At 35.7% G+C, this 20,914-nt stretch overlaps 1 protein-coding gene across 1 annotated transcript in view; it reads left to right on the forward strand.

Annotated features, from left to right (window-relative positions):
- The first annotated feature begins 5,761 nt into the window (after positions 1 to 5,761).
- Positions 5,762 to 20,914, forward strand: part of LOC145662479 (uncharacterized) — a 713,631-nt gene continuing 698,478 nt past the window's right edge. Inside the window, exon 1 of the mRNA XM_081728086.1 lies at positions 5,762 to 7,884. Coding sequence (XP_081584212.1) covers positions 7,833 to 7,884 — 52 coding nt within the window. The 5' untranslated portion in view covers positions 5,762 to 7,832. The remainder of the gene's footprint in view (positions 7,885 to 20,914) is intronic.

Here is a 20,914-nt window from a genome sequence, read left to right on the forward strand (position 1 = left end):
GTTAGGGTCGTGAAGTCTAGGAGGCTTAGGTGGGCAGGTCATGTAGCTAGAATGGAAGAAAGTAGAGACGCTTTCAAAGTCTTGTCTGGTAGACCCATAGGAAAACGACCATTAGAAAGACCTAGGCGCAGATGGGAGGACAATATTAAGATGGATCTCGCAGAGATAGGAATACAAAGTAGAAACTGGATGCAATTAGCTAAGGATAGAAGTCAGTGGAGAGCTTTTGTGAACGCGGCACTGAACCTCCGGGTTCCATAGGCCATAAAGTTAGTTAGTTAGTAGTTAGTTAGTTAGTTAGTTAGTTAGACTTATCACACATTACTGCTTCAATGGTGCAACCTGCGCGCTTCCGTGCTATGACTTCCTCGTAGCAACCAAGCTTTTGTATTTCTTCTGCGCATAAGCGTATCTGCATATGTATTTCAAAACAGAGTAGTTAATATATTACCAAATTCCAAAGGCCTAAAAGGATGTTACCATGAGTTATAAACATAATATTACCATATACATTAGGATGGCCAAAATTTTTGGGAATCGGAAATTTCAATTTTCAGATTTCGTAAAAGATCCGGAATTCTAAAAAATCAGAAATTTAGAAAATTCAGGCATTCAGAATAAATCTGAAATTCGGAAAAATCCGGATTTTTTGCGAATTTCGGAATTTTTCCGAAATCGGAATTTTCTAAATTCCGAAATTCGGAACTATTCCGATGTTATTTTCCGGATTTCGGAAAATGAAAACTCCAGAATTGGCCGTATTACATAAGCGAACGTGAGTTTGTGAGTTACTTCATCACACAACAACTACTGAACCAATTAAAATTATTCTAGGCATGATTATCAGTCTTAGGCTTTGCAAGAATCTTCTAGTTATTTCGGCATGGCATGAGGGAGCGGGCAAGGTATGACATTTAAAAAATAATCGAAAACGACGGATATTAGTATCTAATCCTTAGTTTTCGAGGTCGATAAGATGAATAGTGGCACTCCAGATAATATTTAAGTGCAACTTCCGTCAACATCGAAACGGATGATGAGACGCAGTGAGGAGTGGTAGTAGGAAAGGTATACGGACAAAATCTCGCGGCCGAAACATCGCCGCCCAAAATCTCGCCGGCCAAAACCTCGCGGGACAAAATCTCGCCGGGCCAAAACCTCGCGTGACCAAAACCTCGCCGCCCAAAACCTCGCGGGACAAAATCTCGCCGGACCGAAACCTCGCGTGGCCAAAACCTCGCCGCCCAAAACCTCGCGGGACAAAATCTCGCCGTGCCAAAACCTCGCCGCGAATGAAACTTTTTTTTTTAAATTTACCCAATGTGTTTCCTAATATGCAATTCCACATTACAAATAATAATAATAATAATAATAATAATAATAATAATAATAATAATAATAATAAGATACAAAACATCGTGTGCGTGGGCTTTCTCGGGTTATTCCCGTTTCCTCCCACTTTCTTTATTCGATCATTTCCTTCATCCTGCTCATCTACGTCTCCTTTAACCTATAGGACATAATCAAGGGACGTCGTAAAAACTCATATATTGTTTCATATTTTCATAAATATTATTAAATTTTTGTTAAAATTTTAAGTTTTTGGATGTTCCAAAGTTCACGAAACTAACCTCGTTAGTTGTCTTTACTTTCCTTATGCAGACTTTCTTTTCCTATAACCAGTTTAAAAACATCCTGTCGCCCTACCTTCACATTGAAATCCTCTAATACAGAAATAGAATTTTCATATGGTGTCGCGGGACTTGGTCAAATACCCATGATACTTCTTCTGAAACAGCGTCTTTTATACCGTCATCCTTATCATCTGTTGGAACATTTACATTTTGGTCAGGCGAGATTTTGGGTATGGCGATATTTTGGAGCGCGAGGTTTTGGCCCCGCGAGGTTTTGGCCCCGCGAGGTTTTTGGCCAGGCGAGGTTTTGGCCCCGCGAGATTTTGGCCCTCGACGTTTTGGGCGACGAGGTTTTGGCCAGGCGGGGTTTTGGCCCGGCGAGATTTTGTCCCGCGAGGTTTTGGGCGGCGAGGTTTTGGCCAGGCGAGGTTTCGGCCTGGAGAGATTTTGGGCCGCGAGGTTTTGGGAGGCGAGGTTCTGGCCAGGCGAGATTTTGGTCCGCGAAGTTGTCGCCGCGAGGTTCTGGCCGCGAGGTTTTGTACCCAAACCAGTAGGAAAACGTGACTTTATGAATTTTTCTCATACTTTTCGCAAATCTATTATGCCAGGCAGTATCGTCAGTATTATTATTATTATTATATATTTAGTAGTAATATTATAGTAGTAGTACTAATATTATTATATATTTAAATCCTTTTCTGACAACCGGCACTTTTAAGTCGCATTTTGTTTGCTCATATATTATTTCTTCTTTTGAACGTTATAATGTCGAAGCCTATACACCCGACGGGACTCCTGAGTTTTCTTTCCCCTCGGCATTTTTCAGCAACAATAGAAGCAAAATGTGTCTTTATATAGTCTAATGTACTCTCAATTTACTATAATTTACTACCATATCAAATTATAGTAAGAAAAATTATTCCGTCGGGAAAGAGTTAAAAAAAAAAGCATACAGCCTAGTAAATTTCATTCGTGTCTCTCTTTCTCCGTTAGGCTACTCTGTCTTTCCATGGTAGTAACGAAGGAAATTATACAAGTAAAATAAAAAAACAAAATCTTTACTAAAATGCTAGGGGTAAAATATGGAAGGACAAGAAAAACTGAATACTAAAAATATGAAGATGAATATAAAATGTTGTTTTAAAAAATACAACTTTAAAAAAATGAGAATAAGCTCTTCACATTTTCAATAAACTGAGTTAACACCATATTCTACTACTACCTGCAGCAGCAACCCATAATAGACCATAAATACTGACACCGTATATTCCGTGAATGTATATGCAGCACAGCGATTTGAAATGAAATGAAATCTTTCCGTTTAACGTACCACGATTATGTCTTTTAGGCTAAAGGATACGATCAAGGGCAACTGAATGATGATGGAAGAATTGGTGGAATGGTAATGTTGAAGGAAAGTATCCAAGAAAATTCATGCACACGATGTTGTTCACCATAAACTAACTTGGGCGCGGATCGAACCTGGTGTCCCAGGCACCAGAGGTAAGCTCTCTACTTCTAAGCCGCCGTAACCCAAACATCGATTTCAAGCAAAGATTTATATATATCGATTATTTCTAAATATAAATTCGATAACTTTTCGCACTCGATTACGAGCACTGTCTCATTTAGTTCACATATGTGCCTAAATTCTACAAAATGTTTTAATAACACAGAAAATTCTGTGACCCGAATGATTTTTGGAATGGAAACTCACGCCTGCTAAAGATACAGGTGATTTGTTTGTGGTTTAGCGTCCCTTTCAGCATTGAGTTATATGGGAGATGAACCTATAGCTTAATGTGGTACCCGAACTTTATGAGCTCCCACAGCTATTCGAACCATGGTATCCCGCACCAAAGGTACTTACACTAACCATATAACACCAAAGATGCAGGTACCAATCGTCAAAGGATAGTACTTAGCTTTTACTGCTATTTCGATTATTATTATTATTAATATGCATTAAAACCTGCAGCGAATATCCCTTGCAGAGTAAGGGATACGAATAAAAGTGAATGAATGGTTGTGATAGATTTTCTTCAAAGAGATAAACAAATGAGTATGTATACAAACTATTTTGTAACATTATAACAAGAATTTGGATCGGTACTATCGAAGAGCATTTCATTAACATTGACAAATGAATTAAAAACAGATTATTGGGGTTTAGAGAATACAAATGGATTATTGAGGAATAAAGACGAGAAAAATCTTTGATGAGGTTCGCTTGCAAATGAGTCTGGACAACAGGGCAAGTACTCAGTAGATTTTTCAACTTAGTATCTATTACCAATTAGAAAATTAACTATTAATAATAAGCAAGATTGTTTTGTAGGTCCATTCTAACATTAGCATATAAACACAGTTGTCATTTTACCCGTTTAGAAATTCAGTAATTTTTACCTTGAAATTAATTCTGCAATTGTTCCCAATTTCTAAGTTTGTTTTCCTTATTGCCTAATTCCGCGACTGTCTTTTTGTTCCTCATTTTCTGATGTATGTCATGTATTATATACGTATCTAATCCAATTAACAACGTGGGGAGCTGCGGTATCTCAGTGGTAGAATGTTCACCTGTGGTGGGTGTGGTCCCTTGCTCAATCTCGGCTTGAGTCAAGTGGTGGACAAACACCGTGTCCGTGGGTTTTCTCGGGGTTCTCACACTTTCAGCATTCCACCATTTCATTCATTTCTTATCATCAGCGTCTCCTTTAGCCTAACCGACATAATCGTGGGACGTAAAACTCAAAGATTTCATTTCATTTTTCCAATTAACAGCGAACTGATCAAGTTGGAAATGTACAAATGTCTGTCTTCGTCACTGTTCTTTGTCACCTTTACCTCACCGAACTATCAAATATCACAGTTGTAATCGTAACTAGACTACATATAGACAAACTCTGTACACGCAAGAATTATTTGAAGTCTGACAAAATGAGCATTCAATGATCTCTACTTGATCTCCCTAGATTACACCCCTTCTTTACTCCCGAGAGAAGCTTCGGATTTCTTTTGCCAGGCTCCTGGACATTTCTGCCAACACCATTGTTGACGTACCTTCATTTGTTGGTGTCTTTGGTCTTCCAGATATGAGTTTTTCTTCCAGCGACAGACTTGTGAATTTCTTGATAACTTTGGCCGCAACAGTCGTGGGTTATCTGTGCTCTGGTGAGTTTCATTGAACGTACTTGCTACGGGTGACACAACTCCCAGCCAACAGAATGATATCAGTTCGTTCTTCCTTCATTAGTACTATCCATTTTTTTTACCGTTCATGTGCCTGAAAAAAGGAAAATAAACATTAGTCAACGTTTTCACAATTTGTGCGGAGACTAATGACTCATACTGTAAATTTAAAGTTGAAAACTGTCAAAGCATGACAAGGGAATTATTCTGATTAATTGACTTTTACCTACATTGCGTTTATATTAATTTTCGTTTTTTTCCTTTCTCTTGTTTATTATTATTATTATTATTATTATTATTATTATTATTATTATTATTATTATTATTATTATTATTATTATTATTATTATTATTACTCAAATTAAACTGATTTTTGGACACATTTCAAGTTTTTAACTGTATCCCAGCACCCCTCATAGCTACATCACGAAACACAAATTTCTCACGAATGTAACTAAAACTACTCAAGGTAAATGATAAGATTGTATGATTCTAAGAGAATCTTCATGCAAACTTTAGTAAATACATCACGTAACTCCCTGTATTTATATAAAAGACTTCGACAAAACTTTACTCATAAACTTTATAGACAGAACGTGGTACGTACGCCAGTGAAAGAAGAACTTGCATCATGACAAAACTTGGGGGAGCTCAAAATCATGCAGGTTGCATATGCAGGCGCAGACAATGCAATACAAACTGTGTTTCTGTGAGAGATAGCATTTAAATTAAAAGGTAATTCTATATAGTACATAAGGACGAAATACATGAAAGGGGTGACAAACGTTGGGAGGAGAAACAACAGGCTGAAGGGGAAGGGAAGAGAAGAACTTATTTTATCGGGATGGTTGTGTGTGTCCCACTGCGCGCACACGCGAATCCCAGTTCATTATAGGTCCACGGCTTCCCGATATCTGGGCCGCAGTCTTCGTCTGAGAGTGGTGCGAGATAGGTGGTTGAGCTCTGGCGCGTGGGTTTTCTATGAGCAGCTCCTTTCCGCGAGACGCGCAGTTACAGTAAAGGGAGAAACATTTTTTTCAGTCAGAAACAGAAGAAATTCCGTTTTTTTTTTTCCTATCGGGGTGCCCGCCGAGCGAAACGAACAAATTGTTTATTTTGTTGTTGTTGTTCTTGTTTGTTGCTGTTATGACGAGTACTATATATGTAGTTGTAGTAATACAACCAAGGAGGACGGGAGAACTGTGGTGCTCATGGAATGGGAAAAAGAGACATTAGAATAGTTTCGTAAAAGAAAAAAAAGGAGAAACATTATATTTAATTTACAAGGAAACAGAATAAGAATTTAAGATAGGAAACTACTTTATTCTTTTTCTTTGAGCGTAAAGAAATACTAGTGTGGACATGTATATGAATGTAATGAGTAGGGTGAAGTGGGTGTGAAAGAAGAGCAAAGGGGAAACTAGCGACATCTTTAGCTCCTTGTTTGAAGATTCACACCTGTTCTGTCAGCCTCCATTCACGATTTCTTTTTTCTATTATTTCATTCTTCTCTGTCTCTCTTTCTCGCTTCTTTCTTCCCGTTCTTTTTTGTCTCTTCCTCTCGCGTCTGTTCTCATTCTCCCCACCCCCCTTTCCCTTGTAAACCCTTACTCTCAGCAGTCCAAACCCATCCTCTTCTCTTGAGGTTGTATAAATAGTGAATGGAAAACCTTTTTGGCAACTTTCGTTGTGTGACAAAACACTGTGTGTATATAGAGGAAGAGAGAGATTTCTTAAGGGGAAAATCGAAAGAGCCTCCTCAACCGAGAACACTCGAGTTTGGGGAACACGCTGCAACAGTAACTCGCGGCGCTGTTCCATCAATTGTGCTAGTGTCAAAATAAGTGTGCGTGTTCTATACTAGTGCTATATATTCGTCTATAGATTCAAGGATTATTGGTCTAAAAGCCGTGAGACCAATCCTGATGCCCACATAAGGCTCATATAAATAACGATCCCAAAAAAAGAAAATAATACCACAAAAACCTTACCCTTTTGTTGATTTTTGAGTGTTTATCTTAACGTCAATCAAAAAACCCTAGAAGTATCTAAGCTGTCATCGCGTTCACATGTGTTGGAAATAAGTAAGCGACTGCATCTTACCATTGATACAGTAAAACGACGGACACTCCCTTTACTTTAACAACCAAACTTGGACTCTGATTATACAAAACTATTTATCTCTTTTAGGACCGTTGTATACAGTGTGATATTCCGGACGCACTTGGCTTATAGCAAAAATACTGACTTGTAAAAGTAAATAGGATAACACGAGTAGTTATCCATATAAAAAGAGGTGGAAAATGGCGGACCATTTAGAGTGTGGTTAAACTAAAATGTTAAATGAGGTACGCTTATAATACAATGCTGTTAATTGTGATAATTACAATTGTTTAGTTCTTCAGTGTCTTTCTTCGAGTGATATTCTTACATGTTCACTTATAAATATTGTTGTGTATCCATCTAAGCTAAACAACACATTTCTTGACGTGTTTCTTGTAATCAATTTTTCTTTTATTCTTTCACGTGTGTGGATTGAGAACTAGTCGATTTTGCGTTTGTTCTCCCAAGCTGTCCTGTACATAGTGAAAACTCGAATCACTTATAGTGTAGTGTATAACTAAAATCCATAAGTAAGTGACTTCTTCATTAAAAGAAAATCTGCAACGAAAGTGGAATTACGAACATTTTTCATTTTTAAAACAAAGCTACAGATTTCAGTTGTTGTTACTGTGTTGTTTTCAAAAATTGTAAAAGTACTGTAAAAAAAAAGAGTGACTTAAAATTTTTAATTATAACGTGTTAATTAATTAATTAATTGATATTGTGCTCAAAAGTGATTTGTTTTTTCGAACATATACATTTATCCGTATTGAGTCAGAATAATATAGGTGATACTTATCTTCTTCGTCTTCTACTTCTTCACTGTTACGTTTTGTAAAAATTCATTTAAAAAATCCCTTCGTGTCTGGAAACAAGTTTGTTACGCGTAACTTAAAAGTTTCGAGAATGAAGTGGCTTTCAACGGTGTGGACTCTTGTAATTTTCATCAATGTCTCAGGTAAGTCAAAGTTTATTTTGCCCCTTTTTTACATTTATGACTAAAACACTTACACATAACTTCTCAATTTACCGTGGATACAGAAGTAAAAACGTTTCGAAATGGGAATAGAGTCAAATAGAGATTTCCGTAGATTCAATGAAAATCGTGGCTAAGCCAAATCGTTAGCCAGCTTTGCTACCTTTAGTGTGGAAGTCCTCTGTTCGATTATAAGTAAGAACACCGTTCTTTAGATTTGTGATACTACAATTAGTTGAATACTTCACAGGGCCCGTGGTGGCTCAGTGTAAGAGCGTTCACCTCTGGTGCATGCGGTCTCTGATTCGATCCCAGTCCGCTCCAAGTGAGCTTTGTGGTGGACAAACACCATGTGCATGAGTTTTCTCGGAGTTCTCCCCTTTCCTCCCACTTTCTTCATTCTACCTTTTCAGTCATTTCTCATCATTACCGTCTCCTTTAGCCTAGTCAGCATCGTGGAACGTAAAACTTAAAGATTTCATTTCATTTTGAATACTTCCCATCCCATTATTTAATTATTTGTTATATAAACAATGTCCATTGTAGCTATTATAATTACTTAAACAAGTGTCCGTTATTGGGGTCTGTATTCGAGTAATTGTCAATTATTACAACAAATATTAGATTAATTGTCAGTTATTGCCATACTTACAAGAACAATTGTCAATTGTTTCCGTTATTAGAAGAATTAATTTCTCTTCTTTTTAATAATTATTTCAACAATTATCCCTTATTTAAATAATAATCTGAATTATTCATTATTCGTTACAGGAATATTCATCTAATAATTGACCATTATTGACGTAAATATTCAAACAATTGTCAATTAATGGAGTAATTATTAGAAGAATTATTTGCTATTAACATAATAGTTCCAGGTATTATTCATTATTCTTTATAATTGTGAATTATTTACGCAAAATTTCAAACAATTGTCCTATATTTTAATTATTGCTCCAAAAATTGTTCAATATTTAAGTAATTAATAATATAATTATTTGTCATCAAAATAAATTGTAGTGGCCCCTCGTAGCATAGTCGCTAATGCTCTCGTCTTCGGTGCGAGCAGTCCCTGGTTCGATTCCCGGTGGGGGCACTCGGTCGAAAAAGTGTAGCACGCTTTTTCAGGCCAGCCACCCTGAATAAGGTTTTCCTGGATTCTTCTCATTCACACCAGGCAAATGCCGGGGTGGTACGTAATTTATAGGTCCCAGGCCGCTTCATTCCTTCCCCAATCCTCTCTTCCTTCCCGGTCCCCGGATTGTGTGCTCGCCGAGGGACGTCATCCCTAAATAGCCTTAGATGCCGAAAGCCCAGAAATCTAGATCCTAAAATCCTAAATCATAAAAATAAATTGTAAATTCGAATTATAATAGTAGCCAAAGGCAGTGTGAATCCGCAACCAAGAATGAGGTAATTCTACCTTCGCAGATAATTCCCTTTTTACGGTGTGTCGGTAAATGTCTCATAAAACTTCAGGAAAAAAATTATGTGAAGATAAATATGCGCATTTCAAACAACAGGTAAAAGTATTTGCTACATAAAAAAAAGCAAATCATTTCACAATTCTTCGTTCTTGTTAAAGTGCAGATGGTCCGATTTGGCTTCCAATCGTTTGTGCAAGCTCAATGATACATATGAATGTTAAACTCCAAATAAATTATCGATCATGCACGTAGACGATATCCTGGTTCCTAGAACTAACTTTTAGTTGAGTTGATATTGAATTTAACGTCCTTTCAGCAGCGAGGCTATATGAGACGGGACCTACTGATTAACGTGGAATCCGAACCACATGAGCTCTCGCCGGGAATAGAACCCGGGTCTCTCAGCCCAAAGGCTCGCATGCTAACCGCTTAGCCACGAAGGAGCTCTAGAACTAACTTTATCGCGGCTATAACCTACAAGGGATTGACGACAGACAGGCAACTTTTAGTTATGTAATAAATTGTAAACACCTTTTCGACATCCATTACCGTTATTTTTTTAAATACAGGTAGCCCCGCAATAACGCTAGGAAACCATCGGAGATCCTAAGACTAGAGGTCTGCACGGCCCGGAATTTTAGCTCGGGCCCGGCCCGCCCCGTGAATTTATGATGTGATGTCCGACCCGAGTCCGAGATATATTGTTTTAAACTTTAGGCTTGAGCCCGGCCCGAGTTCGTGTAACAATCAAATGAGCCCGAAATAATCCCGAATTACAGAAACTTAATAATTAACGCAAAATTATATATATATATATATTTTATTTACAATAATTAGAGATTTAATTTTGCAGTTTAAAAGCTTAGAAGATTCAGAGAGAATAACGAAAGAAAGATTATCGTTTACACTTACTAAATATATGAATGTTCTAAAGAAAATGGTCATTTATATAAATTCAGTCTCCCTTAGCCTCGGTTAATAATTGTGAGGCGGTAAGCTAAATATTTCATTTCATTTCATTTATATAAATACTCATAAAATTTGAACAGAATACTTCAAATATTTCAAACATATTGTCAATGTGTGCAAATTCTTATGCAAATGGATGTGTACTGAACTCACTCAGATAGTTCTCAAGGCAGTTATTGTCGATTGCTGTGAAAGAAAGAATAGAATTCACACTCTGGCTCCTCAAACATTCAGTCACAGATAAGCTAAGCATGTTTATTTCTGTTTCTTTTAGTTTTTCTCTCTACTACGTACTGAACATTGGTAATCATATTTTTAGTGTGGGCGTCTCAAGTCACAAATTTAGATGTTCTATACAAGTTATCCAGAAAGAACAGTCCGATAAATATCGTTGTACAGTTCATTTACAAAGTTTGGTCCGAAAAGGCCCGAGAGATAGGGTTGTATATTTATCAATTTACGGCCCGGTTCCCGAAATATGGGTCTTTAAATCTCCCGAAATCGGAACTATTTTTTTGGCCAATGTCACGGGAACCAAATAAGTTTCAAAAACGACTCGGCCCGAGTCCTAAGTGATCTACACTTTGTTGACCCGAGTTCGGCCCAGAGGCTGGGTCCGGCGTAAGCCCACATCTTCGGCCCAAGCCTGTGCAATGCTCTACCGAAGACCCACAACGGAGATACATTCAGGGATCACGCATAGTGGGGATGTCCAACTACGGGCCCGCTCGAGAAAATTTACATTACATTACATTTTTATATATTTTATTACGTACATATATTTTTTTAAAAAATAATAATTTAAATGTAATGAATTGGACTAATACACAAAGTGGATGTATGTTTTAGGCGTGAAAACCATAAATAATTTTTACGTTAAGATTAGTTAGATTAGTGATTTTTTTCATTTATTTGGGTACGTTAGGTATCTAAAAAATTTAAGCATAGCATTTTTGTTCACGCTGTAACGTGAAAAATGACTGGTTGTGAATATTTTTAAACGTCAGTACTACTGATGGCAGAGTTTAAATCATATGTTACTTGTGATTTAAAATGTTTTTTTTTTTTTCATTTTTTACATATGTTTTTATGTTTGAGAAATTATCCAAGATATTTTCATCCAACTTTGAGAATGTAAGGATATTTTTCGAGAAAAAGGACGTTTTAAGACTTGTTGAAGAAATTTTGTCGTTGAGAACCTGACAACTCTGAGTTTGTGTATGAGACTGGTACATAACATCAGCATACTTCAGAATTACGAAGTGTTTCCTCAAAATTTACATTATTTCGAGGTTTTTTTTTTTTTTTTTTGTCAGTGCCACTTCAGTATGAGTAAGAAAAGCGAGATTAGTAATAAAAACCGAAAATTTCCAGATAAATTGGAAAATGAATTTAAAGTATCATATGAAGTTGCGGCCCTTGCCATATAGATGTTTCTATAATGCAGCCCCTTAGTTCAATGAAGTTGGCCATCATTGACGTACAGGTTTGTGAATATTCGTGAAAGGAAAGTGCCGTTAAGCTCATTTAAGTTTCAAATGCAGAGAAGACATCTATTATCCCGTACCCTGAATACGGATATTCTCCGCTTGAGCTTTGACTTACGACTCTCAAAGTAGTTTGCACTCTCCCGGACTATAGTTTCATATTCTCTTTTATGCTGGCGCTCATTCCGGCTCAAGATCGGCGAGTTGAATCGGAGTCGTTAAAAATCCTTTTTAACTGAATCTCATCATTGCAACCCTGACCTTTTAGTGAAACAATTCAGACTACCGGGCTTTGGTACTAACCCGCTTCCATTGTACCGTAATCAAATTAGTATTCCTGTCCTGAAGTGCAGACCCAATTCAGACAAACTTGATTACCAGTAGTAAGACGTTTGAATTTCCGTCCAACGTTGTTCGGCCTTTAATGGAACTTCGCAAATTTTACTAGATGTTGCGCATAGAACCTAGTCGTGGAAAGGTTTTCTCAGCTTGTTGAGTTTTATCCATCTACACCAGCGTTTCCCAACCGGTGTGCCGCGGCACACTGGTGTGAGGTAAATGGGCCGCTGGTGTGCCGCGAGAAATCGAAACAAATTATTAATTTTATAACAATCAAATTGCAAAACGTAGGGAAAAATGTATATTTGTATTTCACATTACTATGAACCTCTCTATGAATCTACAATTTTAAGTTTCATACTGAGTTACTTTTCTGTACATTTCTAATGTTGTAAAAAGTATTTATTATCATTGTTATGACCATTAATGCTTCTTTATTGTTGCAGACTATTTTGTAACTTGAAAATTTAAAATATCATTCAATCTTTGCGACAAATTACCTACATTTGTGTTTCAAAAGTAAAAGAGATTTCTTTGTTCGATCGTTATTTATTGATCTTCCTTCTTAGTAAAAGGTTGGATACAGTTTCTAAAAAGAAAACATATTTTTAAAAACCTGAGTCCAATTTTCCATTGCAATTGTTTTCTATTTTAAAATTAGAATGAAAAATACGCATAATGATTTACCACGGGGAGATCAATAATCACAGAAAAAATACCACTGTTTTTTATATTTACAAATGATAACATCTATAAGTATACCGCGAGAATCCAAGTAACATTCGTAGTGTGCCGCAAGTTGAAAAAGGCTGGGAAACGTTGATCTACACCCTTACAAACTTACTAACGATATTAGTCGCAGTGTCATCATCTTGTGTTTCCATAATTATGGTAAGTTGTATCTCGCTAGTGCTAGAAGACTGGGACCAATTTATTCGAACCTCTTACGAATTTATTCGAAAATATCAGGAGTCTTGTTTTCGAGACAAGAAATTTCATTAGTCTAATGGCCAACATTAGTTCATGCAAGTTTTATATCTCAAACATTGTTTTAGTGTTACACGATTCACAAGATATATATGTATAAAAGAACTATAAACCGATAAGGTGATTGTACGAACACAATGAAAAGCATTTATCAACGTTTACAGATACACATATTATTACACAACATACTCTAATAATAACGTAGTTATATCGCACCTTTCGTGGTTTAAATGTTATTATGTCACAGTTTTCGTGGACCTCTTGTAACGGGGAAATATTCTGATAAGTTCTAGATGAAACCAAGAAAAATATCAGGATTGCCCCGAGTAGCATAGTCACTAACGCTCTCGTGTTTGGTACGCGCAGTCCCGGGTTCGATTCCCGGTGCGGACATTCTGTTTGTAAAAAATGTAACAGTTTTTTCATACCAACCATTCAGAGTGAGTTTTTTCTTCCTTATTAACACTAGGCAAATGTCGGGATGGTACCTAACATAATAGTCCCAGGCCACTTCCTTCTTTCTCTATTCCTTTCGTCCTGTCCAATTCCCCGGGCAGTGTGATCGTCAGGGACGTCATCCTTCATATATGTGACGGGCTAACATGACCATAGGTGCCGAAAGTCCAGAAATCTTATTCGTAATTCTCCCCCTAAAAACAACAAAGTTATAAATTTTATATACAAATTTTCAAAACTAGACGAGAAAACTTTTTTTTTTTTTTTTTTTTTTTTTTGAAAATCGAAACGAGAAGAGACGTTTACAAATTTGCGGGACGAAATAGCTTTTCTAATCTCGTTGACACAACTAAATGCGAGTTTGAGATGTTCATCTGTACTTGCGTCCATCGTTAGGTACGGATAAGACGCCGAACATAAGCATTGTTAAACCAATCACGGAAACGTTTTGATGAGACAGACAAGGGAAAATCATGTTTTTTCCCTCAAGATGAGTCACACAATTTAACTATGTTTTTTAAAATCATATTTGAATACGTTGAAAACTAGAGTTTCAAAGTTACTTGAGAAAACAGACAAACCTTTTTCTCTTTTTATCCAATTATCATCAATTAATTCGAATGAATATACGAACAATAGTCAATATTTCGAATAATTTTTCTTTTATTCCATAGCAATTTATAATTTTTGAAAAAAATATTTAAATGAAATCTTATATTGTTCGAGTATAAATAACGTAAAATTGTAGGGTTCAATGAAAATAGGGGCCGCGGTGGCTCAGTGGTAGAGAATTCATCTCTGGTGCTTGGGGCCCCATGTTCGATCCCAGCCACCGCCAAGTGAACTTTGTGGTGGACAAGCACCGTGTGCGTGGGTTTTCTCGGGGTTCTCCCGTTTCCTCCCACTTTCTTTATTCCACAATTTCATTCATTACTCATCATCACCGTCTCCTTTAGCCTAACCGGCATAACCGTGGGACGTAAAACTCAAAGATTTCATTTCCTTTTTTTCAATGAAAATAAAGGATTATCTTACAATCTATTCAAGTGGAGAACATCCTGTTTATGATGCAGTATTATTTTAGCCTGTGAGTGACGCCAGTATGCAAACTGCAAAACAACTTCCAGTTGCGGGTTGCATATATATCTAGGCAAATAAAAGACCACTAGTTGCAAAGCGAGTTGTAGGCTTGGAAGAACAACTACATATTCATTGACGTCAGCTTCATAATATGCAAATATTAATTGAAAATAGTCGTCCCTGCTGGTCCACCGGTTAGCACACACGTCTTTAGAGCACGGTGTCCCGGGTTTGATTCCTGGTAGGAGAATATTAGAAATCTTAATACAAAAATCATAACTTAAAATATGACTTTACTTCTCGTATTGTCTAGATGTCGAAAAGAGATTATAAATTTGAATAACCAACCACATCATCATCATCATCAACATCATCATCATGATAGATGTTCTGCCATTATTAGCAGGTCACTTGCCACAATCATGCTCCACAATTATCAGCTAACTTATTCGTGTTCAAGTAAGATTTTTTTTTTCGTTTTAACACCATCCCTCAGTTGTAACCTTCTTCGCCCTCTCCCTCTCTTTACTGCCACCATGCATTCTACCACGGGATACAGTTCCCTTTCAGCCAATGTCCCAATAATTTTTCTTTTTCTTTCAATATAACCTAAAATTGTTCTTCCCCTTACTACATTTAACACCCTGTAATTAATTTTCCACTCGACTTACCTAATTCTCTCCATTTGCCATGTGGTGAACAAACACCGTCTCCTTTAGCCTAACCGTCATAATCGTGGGACATAAAACTCAAAGATTTCTTTTCATTTCATTTCATTCTTTGCCATACCCACATTTCGAAAGCATAACTTAAAAGAAGAAACTCATGTATTTCTTAGTCTCTTAATGATGCGTTCTTCAGCATTTTTTCTAACTGAAACTTCCCGACCTTACAGGAGAGTCGCGGTCGATAAGACAGCTCGTAGCTAAGTGATGTACTGACTAGGATAACGGACAATATTACAGTTATTATTAACTATCTACATTCGTAGTATATCATTAAGGGAAATAATGGATGGATATCAAATAATTACATCCTTCAAATAATTCCTTCATAATTACATCAAGATAATGGATGGATATCAAAATTGAAGTAAGCTAACCGAGAATTAAATCCTAGGCCATACAAATTAATTAAACCTATGGCTATTTGTAAGAAACTACAAGTTCTATAACGAAAAAAAAATCCAAAGATGAAACATATAAGAATCAAGAGACATAATTAAACTGAACAAAATCGTATGTGTAAGTGTAATAAAGATTCATGTGTAGTTTTTTTTAGAAAATCCACACTATTTTTTTTCCTTTTTGTAAACCGAAAAGTAATGGGTAGTGAACCAAATTAGCAACTAACATGAAACTAATACAGAAGTATACCCACATCAATTTTTTCATTAAGATACTTTCAATGATAGTAACTATAATCCGCGTCACCCGAATTATGTATGGCATCAGCAAATAAGCTCGCAGTGTCCTGTTAGTAAACCTTCAGGGAGGAATCTAATCATTCGTAATTGTCAACAAATACGAACAAAATCAATTATGAATGATTAGATTCCTCCCTGAAGGTTTACTAACAGGACACTGCGAGCTTATTGGCTAGTGCCACCTGCCAATTCGGGTGACGCAGACTATAATACTTATATATATATATATATATATATATATATATATATATATATATATATATATATATATATATATATAGGGTGTCCCAAAAGTAGGTATACAGTTCGTACTGATGAGCTCCTATATTTTATATCATTTCTTATTACTATCCATCAGTTTCATTATTATTTCTTCTTACAGCCTTTTACTTATACCCTAAGCTCGGAAAGCCGAATCAAATAAACCCATAAACTAGAATGTTATATTTCATCAATGCAGGGGTGTATACCAACTTTTGGGTAACCCTTTTTATATATATATATATATATATATATATATATATATATATATATATATATATATATATATATATATATATATATTGATTAATGGCATCATGCTAAACAAAAATTACATGCTTGCAGTTAATTTCTCATGCGTAGTTTTTGAGAAAATCGACAAAAAATTAACTTTTATGCTACCAGAAAGTATGTTGTTCGTTCCCAATAACAGCTGATAGTTGAAAATTCCCTTTGTCCCTGTATGGTTAAAGAATTGCTTTTGATGCGGAAGACCCGGACTCGATTTCCGGTGGTAGCTCATGTTATTCGGATTCCTCGTTAAATTGTATATGAGTATCTCACCATAGCCTCAATGCTGAAGATGACGCGAACTAACTACAGTTGATAGTTATTCTAACGAGACAGATAGTTTATTTAATGTTCACTGCATTTGTAAAAAGAAAACTGTTAATGATTTCGAATTAGATTTCTGGACTTTTGACATCTATGACCACACAGAGAAAAAAAAATATTTGCCGTACGTAAAAACATAAGTTACGTGCAAACATATGGTTTATAATACTTTCCGTATAGGCCTATATGCATTTTCCTCAAAAAATAAAGAACTGTATATACGCGGCCAGGATTTTACATATGTGTGAGGGCGTATATAACATAAAGTTGATGTATGTAACATACGTTTAAGTATGTAATATTCGGAAGACTGTTAGATGTAAGACATCCTGCAGCGACATAATATATATAACATATAAGAGAGAAAAAGACAATATGTATGTAGCATATGGATAACACATCATCTGTACAGATTTACGTAGTAAATGTATGGATTCCGTATATTTGTGCAATATACTGTTGTCTGAATTAAAGTATATAATAGATGCAAATAGAAGATAACATAAGGAGAATATAATGAATAATAACGGATTTTTCTTAATGCATGTCCGTCCGTCACACATATGGTGGATGATGTCTCCCGGCGATTACACTGTCCGGGGGCGGTGGCTCAGTGGTAGAGCGTTCACCTCCGGTGCTTGCGGTCCCTGGTTCGATCACAGCTCCCGCAGTTTGTGAACTTTGTGGTGGACAAACATCGTGCTCGTGGGTTTTCTCGTGGTTCTCCCGTTTCCTCCCACTTCTTTCATTCCACCATTTCATTCATTTCTCATCCTCACCGTCTCCTTTAGCCTAACCGGCATAACCGTGGGACGTACAACTTAAAGATTTCATTTTTGTCCGGGGAATTGGAGAGAAAGAATGGAATGGGAACAGAAGTAAGTGTCAGATACCTATGTCAGATACCATCCAGCACTTGCCTGATGTGAATAAGGAAAACCCAGGAAAGCTCACAAAAGAGGGCTGTATTGGAAAAAGTGTTACATCTTTTCGACCGAGTGTCTCCACCGGGAAAACCTTGTTAAGTAGCAGATCGTTACTATTCTTTCTAAATGTGACGCCCATGCGCCAGAAAGTGATGCATAGACACGCCCAAAAGAATTTATTTCCGGAGGTCCAATTTTAATATAAGGATAAATTATATTACACTTTCTAAAAGCACCTCGAAAATTCTAATAAAATTACAGAAATTTGAAATATCGGGGGCATCGGATCCACAGGACTCCTCCCTATTTCGTATATTATCGGTGACACACATATTCGTAACAATGAAGCACATTACTTTTAATAACCACCTCCTATATATGCATCACTAATAAGCTAGCTGAATTCAAGCTTCAACGCAGGCAAAATTGTGCTGCACATAATAAAGGAGATTAAGAAGTAATTGAAAATTGATGAAACGATCTACAGTGTAGTGATGTTAATTCGGTTCCCGACAAGCCGGACATTGCTTAATCCGGACAGACAAAAAAAAAAAAAAAAAAAAGAACATTGCAAACACCGTTAATCGTTCAGATAAGTGTATGTGACACCACACACACACACACACACACACACACATATATATATATATATATATATATATATATATATATATATATATATATATATATATATATATATATACAGTGGCGTATGTAGGATTTTGTTTCGGGGGGCTTTGGTGTTACAGATGAAGCCGACTTGAATCACAACTAACATGGGTCGAAAGTATAATAGAAGAAACGAAAGAAAGCAACAACCAAGAAAAATAAACAGAAGAGTGGACAAAAAACGCAGTTCTTACATGGAATGAAATTTGACGAATAAACTATTATTTCTAAACAAAGAACGTAAGGAAATGGAAAGTCAATCCATAGAAATGGTAAGAAGGATTATTGTTGTGCGTGGAGTGCGAAAAACTAACAAATTTATTTCGGGGAGAGAAGGCTTGAGTCTGATAGCCCTACCCCTAAATATGCCGCTGTGTGTATATACAACCTGAACTTAGGACGCAAATGGAATTGAATATCTATCAGTAATCGAACATTGTCCTTTACACAAAGCACCACAAAGCTAAGTGTTCAATCACAACGGAGATTTTTTCTAAATAGTTCACTAGTATAACTTTCTAAAACTACTTTAAACTGTTAGTTGTCAGAAACGTAAGTAAATACAATACTAAGCTTTAAAAAAAAATAGGAAGAAAGAAAGAAATAGAATAGAAATGCAAATGTGGATCTGTTGGCAAAGTTTCCAAACGGACAGATAAAATCTCATAAGCTGATGCCCTTTACATCTCACGGACATTGACACTCAAAGAAAATGAAATAACATTTTTTGGCATCTAATCCATCAACTCTGCGCATCAGAGCGTCGCGTCGTTCGGCGTCATGTACGTACAAACGTTGTGATTAGTTAGAGCTCAGTTGAATCCTCTTACGTTGTAATGCAGGCGGGACAGAAAGTAAATTACTTTCTGTCGAGCATTTTATTTTATTTTAGTTTCTTTTAGATCGTTATAATTGGAATACAATGTTTATATTATTTCGATATTAAAATAGAATTGCTGTCTTCCACGTAAAAAAAGAAAAAAAAGGACTTTAAAATAATCAATGGTGGTTTGTGAGATACGTCATATGGACAAAAATTACAATTTTATCTCTAAAGGCTAGCCAGTGGCGTATTTACGATTTTGTTTCGGGGTGGTTTGCAAACTTTATTCTTGGAAATGTAAAAATTCTGCAAGATATTTAATTTACTTTAAAATAGTAAATAAAATTTTGGGGGGTTTAAGCCCAAAAGCCCCCCTTAAATACACCACTGAGGCTAGCGGAAGAAAAATTATCTAATCTTTTAATAATAGTATGTGAGATCCAGAATTTAAAGTAAGTTTCTTTTCTCTAGGTTGTTGGGATAAATTTGTTATTTTTTGCAGATATTACCTTGTTAGCCGCCATTAATAAAGAACAAAATTATTAGTACTTTGAAATGTTCGAATATATATTACGTAAATTCGATATTCTGATTAAATGCTCGCTTTTTATTGGATACCTATGTAATAATTCCTTAAGATATGGTGATTTCTATCTAAATCCATTTCAAAATAACAGCACAGATTCTACTGTGTACAGAAAACATATTCAACAAAACTTTATAGAATTTTATTATCTGTAATGTTTTACACACGCGCTATACTAAAAAAAAGTTGTAATTAAATTGTCAAACATCACTGTAAAATCATTTACCATTCATTTTATAAGTTGATATACATTTCCTTAAATTAAATTACAAAATTTGCTTTTTTCTTTACAAATTTACAGTAAATTTATAGGAAAGAATAATATTTTTATTGATAAAAATGTTATTTTACAACATTCCGAATTAGTAATTTTACTTTATAGGTGTAAATTGATTTACATAGGGGAGTGACAAACAGATTGCCACCGTTTTTTTGTAAATTTACTTATAAAATGTTTTACAATGTAATCTTAACAATTTCTTTGGTAAAATCTTAGAGAAAAAAGTTGAAAGCTTCTATTCTTACTAAAAGGATTTAACAAAATACTAGTACTCGTCTCATTTGATGTAGAGTATTATAAAGTTTTAATAAAAAATGAAGTATTTTCTTTAACGTGCTATACTTAGATATGCCCTTTAATCAGTGGCTGATCTAGCTCGGAACCCTGAAGCGTCCAGTTTTTTTTTTTTTTTTTTTTTTTTTTTTGTGAAAAAATAATTCAAGCTATTATTTATAATTTTTTGAAAATTTATAGTAAACTCATGATATAGAAAATATCTATCATACTCTGGATTCTGGCTACCCTCCCTCCCCCCCCCCAGCCACTGCTTTAATCTTTAAGATATGAGTTATTAATAAAAGATAACGATTATGAACTAACAGGTAGAATGACAATGTGAAAAGAAAGGGGAAAACCATGTGAAAAGCCACCTGCACCATATTATCCACTACAAACTTTCAT

The sequence above is a fragment of the Thermobia domestica genome, chromosome 10, assembly GCF_964235325.1.
Source record: "Thermobia domestica chromosome 10, izTheDome1.hap1.1, whole genome shotgun sequence".
Lineage (NCBI taxonomy): Eukaryota > Metazoa > Arthropoda > Insecta > Zygentoma > Lepismatidae > Thermobia > Thermobia domestica.